The sequence below is a fragment of the Neopsephotus bourkii genome, unplaced genomic scaffold (genome assembly GCF_033783945.1).
Source record: "Neopsephotus bourkii isolate Nb327-2 ecotype Australia unplaced genomic scaffold, CSIRO-AGI_Nbou_v1 NB_732, whole genome shotgun sequence".
NCBI lineage: Eukaryota > Metazoa > Chordata > Aves > Psittaciformes > Psittacidae > Neopsephotus > Neopsephotus bourkii.
Window position 1 is genome coordinate 82,986 of NW_026901230.1, and position 11,039 is coordinate 94,024.

General features: G+C 37.2%; 1 protein-coding gene across 1 annotated transcript in view; it reads right to left on the reverse strand.

Moving 5' to 3' along the window:
• Positions 1-10,448, reverse strand: part of ADGRV1 (adhesion G protein-coupled receptor V1) — a gene marked incomplete at its 3' end in the record, with an annotated part of 91,476 nt that extends 81,028 nt beyond the window's left edge. Inside the window, exon 1 of the mRNA XM_061354375.1 lies at positions 10,040-10,448. Within this exon, the coding sequence (XP_061210359.1) occupies positions 10,040-10,061 (22 nt within the window). The remainder of the gene's footprint in view (positions 1-10,039) is intronic.
• Between the last annotated feature and the right edge of the window lie 591 nt (positions 10,449-11,039).

The following is an 11,039-nucleotide window of genomic DNA, read 5'->3' on the forward strand; positions in this document are numbered from 1 at the left end:
TGTCCACAGACATGATAGTAACTAACTGTTGCTTGTTGGAAGTACAGTCAAGAGAACCATTAGTGTCTTGCAGAATTCCTGCAAGCAAAGAATGCCAGGATGACAAAAATAGCTGATTTTAATTACTTGTAATAAAAGATTCACCTAATGCTGTACAGAACATCACAGAGGGAACAAGCAAGCAATAAAACCAAGTGCAAAAAAATCAGCACCCAACAATTTTCCCTGTGAAAACAACTATCCCTTTAGCAACGTATTTGAACGGAGTTCTGTGATTTCTGGCAAAAATGTCACATAGTAAAATATTTTGTTGCAGAACTTCACACTGCCATATACTTTTATTGCCATTAATACAGCCCTTCAAGATATCCACAGCTCTTATTGGGAATTTAATATGTAACACTTTCAGGAACAATGCTCAATTCCTATATATCTATTTAGTAATTCTAGTGCAGAAAAAGATTACAGTAGGAAGCAAAGATAAAACTTACATTAAACACCTGGGATTTAAAATTGTCACCATTTGTAAAGGTGACTGTATTAACTTTAAAGGTGTTTTTGTCAGTTTTATGCTGAACTGCTCTGAAAAATACAGACCTTCAAGATGAAAAGAGAACAGATGTCTAACCTTTGTAAACCCTGAGACAATTACACTGTCTGCAGATGCAGGCATTGTACATACTAAGCTGAGGAATTTGTTGACCTTTTAGCTTCAACTATTACCTTGTCATAGACTTCACAAATATCTTCCCACGGTACATGCTTCTAGTAAATAATACTGAAAACATGATCCTTGAGAGCAAGAATACAAAGTTTAGAATTACTTGAATTCTATTACTTCTACTAGAGAGCATTCTAAAACTATAGGATTACTCCTGTGGAACACGAGAGGTTTCATAATCATACCATCAATTATTTAGCTGGTGTGTATTTTTCCTTGTTACATTATTTGTACTAAGATTTACTCTGTACAGACTTCCAAAAGTAGTTTTTGTTCACTTTATATAAACTCAACTTTGAAAATCACAATTCTTTTGAAAAATTGATGTAATATAGTAAAAATACCATAAATCAAGAACACAGAACAAATTTATTAAAATTGCTGAAAAAGATACTATAGGTCACAGTATTTTACTTTATTAAATGTGAACTCAATTTATACACTAAATTCTTACATACATTTATATGGATCACAATTTGTTCCTTATTAACCGCACTGCACAAAGATCAGTAGAAGTCTTTGCAAGACCAGGGTATGAAAGATAACTTCCCACTCTTCCTCACCCCAGTATGTCACTAGTGAGTTCACTTTAAAAAAAAAAAAAAAAAAAATTAAGCTGAAAGTCTAGTCCTTATTCACTGCTAAATTTTCATCAACTTTGCATTTTGTGCATCAAATACTCCCTCTGCTTCAGCTAAATATTACTGAGTTCAGTTCTCTCAATCCAGGATATTCAGTCAAGCTTTAAAATTAATTAATGAGTCAAAGTCATTCAATGTATCTGAAACAACAACAAGCAATGGAGTATTCTACACCTTCAGGGTATGTACAAGTCAACGGGCCAACCATTCTGTTATCATGTTCTGCCTAAAGCCATTTCAAAGTAGTTGTAGTTGACCTGTAGGATCTGTGGTAGTTTAACTGAGGCCTAGAGGAAGTTTGAAAGGGTTTATAATAAAAGTTTTTGGAATCAGGAACAAAAGGAAATATGTCTCAAAACTTATCTAGACATTTTAATGGCATTAAAGAATCTGAAGTCTAAAAATCACATCATTCAACCATATAATTAAAAAAGGTAAAGAAATTTAACTCAGGATTCTGACTGAATATCCTGAGCTGAGTGCATTTTATGGCAGTTTCTGAAGAGCATCTGCGTTTCCCTGAGGGGGATTACCCAAATCCTAGTGTAGAAACCAGAAAAGAATATACTGATTACACACAGTAACTTCCACAGTAATGCCACAAATTATGGGAATACCATTTCTATGTGTTGCCCAGTTGGAGGCAAGGAAAGGTGGGCGTATGAAACGTGTTTCTCATAACTGATGAATAAGCAGGATTAGTTTACCTTTCTGCTCAGTTTCTGAAACAAATTTCAGATGAAATTTTAAAGTTTATAAAGAATGAGAGATCTTTTCTGCAGACTTCTATAAAGAATGAGAAGTCTTTTCTGCAGCTTTTTACACTGGTTTCCACACTTAATAAATCAAAACACTTAAGAATTAAAAGATCTCCTGGCCCTTTTCATTGAAGAATGAAGGAACCTACAGGCTATTGGCACACGGAGAAATCAAGAAGGGATATGAAAGGGCTGCGGGAGATTACAAACCTGAAAAGAAATGAACATAAAATGCCACATATAGAATGGAGAATGGCAAAAGAAAGGGGAGTTCTCTAAGAAAGAATCAGATGGAATCAGGGATTAAGTACCCTGAACCTCAGATTTGCTATTGCTGATCAGGAGAAGAAACAAGCAGGTATGATGAAGCAGCACCTCTCCCATCTAGTAACTACAACTAGATTACTACCGCTCATCTTCTCACAACTCGCTGTAGATTGCTGAAGTCCACACAGTGCAGCAGAGCATGTGTAAAGCCCAGTGCACTTTTCACTGCTTGTCCTTGTCTACTCCCCTTGATTACAAATACCCAGCCAAGTAGAACATTCAAAAACTGGCATGCCTAGTACTCTGCATTGAGTACAGAATTACAGCTATCAATGGTTGCCAAAGAGAAGTCTATTCACAGCAGAGATGTCAGCACCCGGCAGCATCTTTGGCTGAATACAATGGGAGAGAGATACCATGTGCTCTTTCATATGTAAAGAGGAGATTCTCTGTGGTACACAAGAACAGCACAGAGCAAGAAGTTTCTCAAGGCCATTGCCTTTGCTGTGCCTGTTGTAGACACATAATAAACCCCTGTATATATGCAGCATTTGTATTTTAAGCATTCTCAGAACCACTGAAATTTACAATATTGGAGAACAATCTAAGAAAACAGAAAGAATTATAAAAGCTGTGATTTACTAAATTTCTCCTTTCCATGTTGTCATGATCCTAAATTGGGAGAGAAGTATTTTATTTCAGACTGGGGTTTCCTTTCCCTCCAAGTTCACACATATGCAAAGGAGGACACAACAGCTTGTTTGCAAAACCTAGCACTGGACAGTGGCCATTACCCAAGTCTGCTCTGTTGGTGGCTGTTTCTTCTTTGGGGTTGGGGTTGGGTTTTTGTTTTAGATATGGGATAAGTAAGTCCCTAACACAAACTGGAAAAGACAGTGTTCCAAAGGTACTGATTTAAAATAATATCTTCCTATACCTCCTTTTTGCCTTCAATCTGCTCCAAGGTGCATAAAACATGATAATTACAGTAAGTCACAAAAAGGACCACTTTGTACCTCTGGACTGCACCAGTAGTTGCAGCATTTGAGGCAGGAGTCTGTCTCACCAATTTCCACACACTTCATTCAGTCCCACTGGATGCCAGTGCTTCCAGCTCATCTCTAAGGTTTTCCATCTTCCTCTATTACAAAGACATTCCAGATACCTGCCCACCATCACCCTTCTTATTACTAACACTGGAAAGTGCTAACAAAAACACAGATGCAGACTGCTGGGTGCTGAAAATCCCTAGATCAGCTTTCACTGCCCTGAAGTTTTTGGGCCCAGCTGCCAACTTACCTGCTCACTACCACTGCCATGAAGTTTTTGGGCCCAGCTGCCAACTTACCTACTCACTACCACTGCCATGACAGAACAGCATCCTCAGGGACTAAGCAGATTTATCTGCATTTGAGATTAATGACACTGACAACAGTCAACGATACCCAGGATGATTTGCCTCCTAACTGTTGCAATATTTATAACAAAATGCAAAGTCTTATTGTCTATGACTGTATGTATCACTGGGAACGGCAAGTTCAACGTAATCTAAACAACACTGCCACATGAAAACTCTTGCTCATTCAATGAAGGTCCCTTGAAAAAGGCATGCTCTCTTCAGCATCTTTTCTTAAGGAAGAAAAGATGCTGAAGCTGCCTGTTGTAGTATTTATACTTACTAGTCATAAAAGTAAATCTATCATCACAGCCAGAGCCAATACTGAAAATACTAAATCTGCAAGCCCTGGACAAGTCAGAAGCCTGATGAGAAATCCAAATCACCTCATCCTGTTAATGGAGCTCACTGAGAGGTAAAAAGTTTAATAAGCCCACAGTACCCCTTGTAAGTTTTCTTTTTGCTTCCTCACACGAATTTGAGTGGAATTAAATTGTATCCTTAAATTTTAAGTTCTAAAGCATGTAATTTCCACTGGAGAAGCAAGTTTTATCTCTTAAGCCAGATAATGTCAAAGGCTTTGAGGTAACCATCCGCCCTGACTGTCCTCACTCTCAGCAGGGGAAAAAGGGCAAAACCCTTCAGCAGTGTTGAATCTACTACTGCTGTTTGCCAGCAGCAAGCAGAGAGAACACAAGCCTCTTCTACAAACATTTGCAGTTACTTTATAATTCGGTGGTCAAACAGGGAACCAGACAATCATTTTGACTAGATGTAAGATCCAGATCAGTTTTACCCAGGATAGTTCTAGTGATAGGACTTGGAGCTATTAAGGTTACTTTGTATTTAGAACACAGATCAGAGACTAATGTAAACAAACTTTGGCTGAAATCTAGTAATTAACAAATGTTAATGAAATACACGAGTAAGAATCTGAATTTGCCTTAATTTGTACCTATAAAGCAACAGTGATTTCAGCAGCAGAATGTCTAATTTATCTCATGCAATTATAAGAATCTATATATATGTAGTTCCCACTATATATGGAAAAAAAAACCTAACAAACAAACAAACAACATTTTGGAATATTTCCACTTAACATATAGTATAGTTTTAAGCAAAAAGCAGGGGTTTTTACCTAGGCATTTTGCTCAAGTAGGCTTTGAGACACTGTGAGCACTCATACTCCCTCTCAGTTTCTTGCACAAAGAAGCAAGCAGATTAAAAGGGAGACCAAAAAAAAAAAGAAAAAACAAAACAAAACAAAACAAACAAACAAAAAAAAACTAAAAGAACCACCAGAAAAAAAAAAAAGCCACTAAAAAAAAAAACAAAAAAAAAGAAACCACCCCTTCCCCCCAAAACACACACAAAAAAAAAATAACAGAGCCACGAAAGTGGTTAGCACTTCCATCTCATGCTTATTGTAACTGCACAACTGAGACTGCCACAAGGTCTGGCTTTTGAAGATACAGAACCAGAAATCCAGCTAAGGAAGGCCTGCAGACTTCAGGGAGGTACGTCCATTTATTCTACTTCAGTAAAGATATGAAGTTCTGCTACAATTTCCACTTGTATCACTGCTTCAAAGTTTTCTCCCATGTCCTCAACACTTACTTTATGCATTGTTACATGTGAGCTGTGGACAAAACCATCATAGTTTCAAACACCTAGTACTTGTTCTGAATGCTGTATTATGGCCCAAACGAATAGCATGTGTCAGAAAAAGTAATTGCGGGCTTTTGCAGTAGAGTGGTTATTTTTTCTAACGATTTAAACCAAAAATATAACAACCAGTTTTGCAATAGAGTTTCACACAGAATAATCCTGCAAGGAAAAAAAAACACAGTAAGGTATACCACAGCAAATTACAGCCCCTTGGTGGGGATTAGATGGCATTATTTCATGTACACTGGCAGTAGAATTACTGCTATCCACCAGAGGAATTGCTGCTATCCACAGTGGATTGTTATGGGTTCTTACAAGTTAATACGCATGTATGAGACAAACAGAATTTTAATGCATTGCCTAATCATTACAATAATTGTGTCAGTGAGTTACTGTTGAGTTCATAAAAGTCTGTTACTAAACATGAAAATTTAAGATGTATATCAAAACAATCTTCATTTCTACAGTTAAATGTGTCCAATTTTGAATCAGATTGCAGCAAACAATGTTTATTACAGATCTGTATTTTACAAAGTCCCCCAAAAGCCTTCTTTCTGTAGAAATAAAAATATATTTGGACCATTTTTTGAGCAGATGATTAGCATGGGGCCCTCACTCTAATCCCTTAAATCTGTACAATCCGTTTTTAAATAAAACATAGGATAAAGTATTTATGTGTTGAAGAGAACTCCCCAAGCAAAATTTGTTTGGGTTCAAAGACTTCTTACACTACCTTCACCGTGTATTGTGCTTTCCTTGGCTTTCTAAACCTTTTAACCTATGTCGCAATTTAATAATCACTATTTAATAATTATAATCATTCCCTTATTAACTGGGTATTTCTTTTCATTCTTCTAAGGCCCCCTGTAGTTCAAGACAAGGAAATCTCTTTGTTGATTAGTTATTTAAGACCAGCAACAATAACTATGCTGGAAAGAAAGGTGCTTTGAGAGGATTACACAGAGCTAGTTCTCAACAGCCCCAAGCCAAGAGCAGCAAATTACAAACCCAAGTACTTCATTGCATGTAACCAAATTGGCTGGTTAAAATGCTAATTGCCTGTCAGCAAAGCTAAAGGCAGACAGGGAACCCTGTGCTTCAGAGAATGACATGCATTTTTTTATCCCACTTCTGCACCATTGTCTTGCTGAGAATTACTCAAAATCTGTTCATAAAGGTAGCTCTTTTCCTAACCTTTAAAAATGTGGGAAATTTCTAAAGCTCTGACCAATAACACAGATCTCTTGATCTGCCAAACCCATAGCAGATGGCTGAATTAAGGCCATGTTAAATCCTTAACGAAGCAAAGCTTGAAAGAATTCAGAGCAGCAACATATTGGACCAGTTCAGGATAAGTGCCTGAGGGAAAATGAAAATCATAACCATACTTTAGCTAGTAAATCTGTAGTGGATACAAAATTAGATAATCAAATAAAAAATGCCTGCTATAACATTCTAGAGGAAATTATGTTTTCAACTTGCTAAAAACTCCACAAACACAAAAGCTGTGAAGAACATGGAAAGCATCTCTTGTTTAATTTCGCCAGAGAACTCTGGCCTGTCAAAGAAAACTGTTAATAAATAAGTGCAACTTTACCTTAACTGCAACCTCAGTTTGGACTTTTGTTTCAGTGAAAGGAATTTAAACACCTTTAACTAGCTTTACAGGAAATATCCATAAGCCAATCCATGAAACAATGCTTTATTATTTTAAGTGTATTTCAGAATTCACAGCTTCCAAATTCCTTCTGCAAACAGTCCTCACTGTGGAATAAAATCAGTCTCAAACACGTTTATTGCAGTAAGTATTTTCCAGTGACTTAGAGAAGTGAGGTTTTGTATGAACAGTATCGTTTGTGATTCAATAGCTTCTTTCAGGGTTAAAAAAGCTAGTGTGTCTTCACCTGGAATAAGATAAATAGCCTATAACACTGATTCCTCCTCTCAATTCTTCTTTTCTTTTTTTTTTTTTTTTTTCCTCCTAGGAAACAGTAACACAGCTCCTATTAGATATAATTCTTGGATTTCAGAAACTTTGACAAATGCCTACAATTGTCTTAAAACACATGGAAAAAAGTTTTCAGATACTGTGTATGCATATTCCTAAGTGAGAAGTGCTATATTCACCATTATGCACAACAGTGACTAAATGCCAGTCCTGTAGAGCTGAAACATAAGCAAAATTTTTACAAAGAAGCAAAACCAATCGATAGCATTACATGTGTAAAAATAGTTATGCAAATGATTATATCTGTAGGAGATCAGAGCCTAATACTCCCTAAGCAAAGTACTTCAGCATACTCTTCGTAGTTTCTCTCATGTACCTACACATTTGTATTTCTTAATGAACAACTGAATTGACCTGAAACCATGAACACACTGGAAGAGGCTGGCCAAGAAAGAAAAAAAATATCAGAGAGCACAGTTATTCAGCAATAAAATGAAGCTAAATTGCATCAGATACCTTACCTCAAATGACAGCAAGAGATGGACACCCAGTTTACTGTTTTGATGCTTCCAAAACCAGCTTAGGCTAAAAACTTCAGATGCAGTTAAGAAGAATTTTAATTCTCCCTTTCTGCAGTGTGTTGCAAGACATACTTTCCCATCAAGATTTCAGTGAAACACCCAGAAATAAAAGTCTTTTTAAGCTCACAGACCATTGCTAAGTACTTTCAAAAATACAGTAATTAATAATCACCTCACTGTTACTATAATGTAATTCTGAACAACTATGGTAGTCGTGTAATGATATCAGAGATGGTTTGTGGGTTGTCTCTATTATTCCCTCAAGTTGCTGTAAATTGCTTTTACCCCATGACTGAGATCCTTACAGACCTTTCTAGGGGTATTTTTCTTCAGTGCTATAAACTAAAGGTATATGCTTTCATAGCTTTTCCAATAGTTCAGTTTCAGTTATCATATTCACATTAAACAAAACATAAGCAGAAGTACTGTGATACTGTGATAAGCATTTGCAGACTTAAGCACTCTCATTTTTTTAATGAAATTCCTAAAGCAAATTAAAAAAAATGCAAGAAAAATAAGTTTAATAACAAAATATCTTGTATACTAGAGCTTTTAATAACAGATTATTTAGACCTAATTCTGAGCCTGTCATTCAAATAAAGCTCATAACGATTTCCAAGGAAAGTGTTGTACTTTTGAATGACTAAAGTTTGAATGACTAAGGATCAATCTCATTCACTAGTATCAACTCTTTAAAACTCATCCAGTACTATTTTTCAGCCTTAAAAATGCTGACAGCACAAATAAGATGCCCAGCACTAGCCCTCACAAAAGCAAATACCATTTTTCCCATTGATTTCCATGTGCCCAGGACAGAGACCACAATTACAAGCTACTAAACGTGCTCCCATTATCAATGTTAATTAGTTCAGTCAGATGCAAATTGAATAAATACCATTGATTTCTTCATGTAAGGCTATTAAAACACAAAAGTGTAGTAGAAAGCCAGTAAAGCACAAAACTCAGTGTTAGAAATCAATAGCAAATATTAATAATAACAACAAATTAGAAATTAAAAATCGAGCACCCTTCGAATACGTTAACTTTTACATTATCAAATGTTTGGCCATTTTAGTTCTAAGCCTATACTGCCATAAATTATTTCCTCAGGAATCTGGTTCTCCTTTCCGCACTGACACACTGAATACAATATGCTTAGTAGGAAAAAGGTGGTTTTAGGCTTATGGGACAAATGAAGTAAATGTATTACAATCTACCTTCAGCTAGTGAACTGCCCTAATGCCAGGCTCTCAAAATGCTTAGCATTTAACTGAGAAAATGTATGCGAAGTATTATCAGAAAAAACACTTTTGGCTTCTATATAATGAATAACATTCTTTAAAAAATCACATGTTATTTCACACTTGCACTACAAAGCAATTATAGCCTCATTAAAAAACAATGATTGATGTTTGGCAAGCAGTTCTGTATACATTTGATCTTAACTTTATCTGGACTAGCCAGAGCGAATTATGCAATGTCTTATAAGAATCAGCATATCAAAAGCAAGAAGCACAAGCCATATTTCAAACTTGTAATCACTTACATGTCATATTTTAATTATTAACACACTTAAAACACATTTGTCACCAGATGATGAATTGAAAAATTCATCCTTACTTTTAACTCTCCTTCGCAATACACAATGCATACACAGCTCCTCTAATTCTTTTATTTTCACCTAATTTAAACACTCAAAGCTTTGTGCATTTTTCAGAGAGTTAAAAATTAGCAACCAGGACACTTCAGACTGAGTTTCATCCCAATATTATCCCATGAATAGGATTTTCCATTGGAAAGACTATTGTCTCCACCTGCCCTTCTGTGCGGAGCAGAAAGAGGAGCTGCTGGAACAACAGAAACCTTAGCAGACTCTCGCCATCCAGCAGCCACTCACGGGTGAGCGACATGACATGCTCGCTGTCTGCCCTGGTTAAACCCTGTCCGTCTGCAACAGGTGCTGCTGGCAGAACCCTGGAGCTGACCCTGAGCATCCCTCCAGAGGATACAGGATGCTTCCAAAGCAACAACCACCACAACAGAGAGACAGCAAACCTACCTAGACTCGGGGACGTGGACATCCGTGTCTTGTGAACTCAGCCAGCCGCCTGCACACCCTCTGTCACTCACGCATTATGCATTCCCCTCTCCTACTCCTCCCTCTGCTCCGTGCAGCGTCCAGCACTCTCCTCCCTCTCTTCCCTTTCCTGACTCCTGCTGTCTTCCCGCTGCTGTGGAGATAAAAGTGGGTGGGATGCAAGAGGACACAGTTTTTTTTTCAAACCCCAGCAATTGCCCTTGCCTTGTTGTAGCTGAGACACAGCTACCCCCTCCACTCACTGCAATTCTTTGGCAGTCCCTCCACTTGGCCAGGGCTGTGCTGCTTTATTACAGAAGGCAGCAAAACTGGCAGGGTTCATTAGTGGATTATGACAGATTTTGGATTCAAGTCCTCATCTGCACCAGGGCATGCAGCTCATCTTAATTCACAGTTATTCAGCACTCAGCAGGGAGAAATGATTTCCAATCCCAGATTGGGTGTTCTGGACTCAGTAATTTTTCTATCTAATATTGAATCCACATATTATGATCACCATCATTCCAAGCAAATCCTGAGTCATGCCAGACATACAAAGGCACAAAGACGACACTCAGACCTTGCCAGTGTTGGACCCAAACTCCCATTTAATGGTTAATTTTTTAGTTACCCCATAAACGTTAATACACCCAGGCCCCAAAACATAGAAAATACTGAATTTTGATGGAATTTCACCTAGTCCCATTTACACAGTCTTCAGTCTATTTCCAGGTCCTGTGAGACAGCTACCTAGATTTTAAAAAGTGGGAATGCAATTGCAAACGAATACAACAGCGGCATAATGTCATGTAGCTGAGCCCAGTTAGATTCACTAACACTCCCACACTCAATGCATGTCATACAAATTGAAACCATTCCACCAAATTTTAAAATGCATCAATTCCAAACCCAAGGAAATCACAGAATCACAAAATCAGCTAGATTGGAAAAAAACTTTAAGATCAAGTCAAACAGTTGCCTC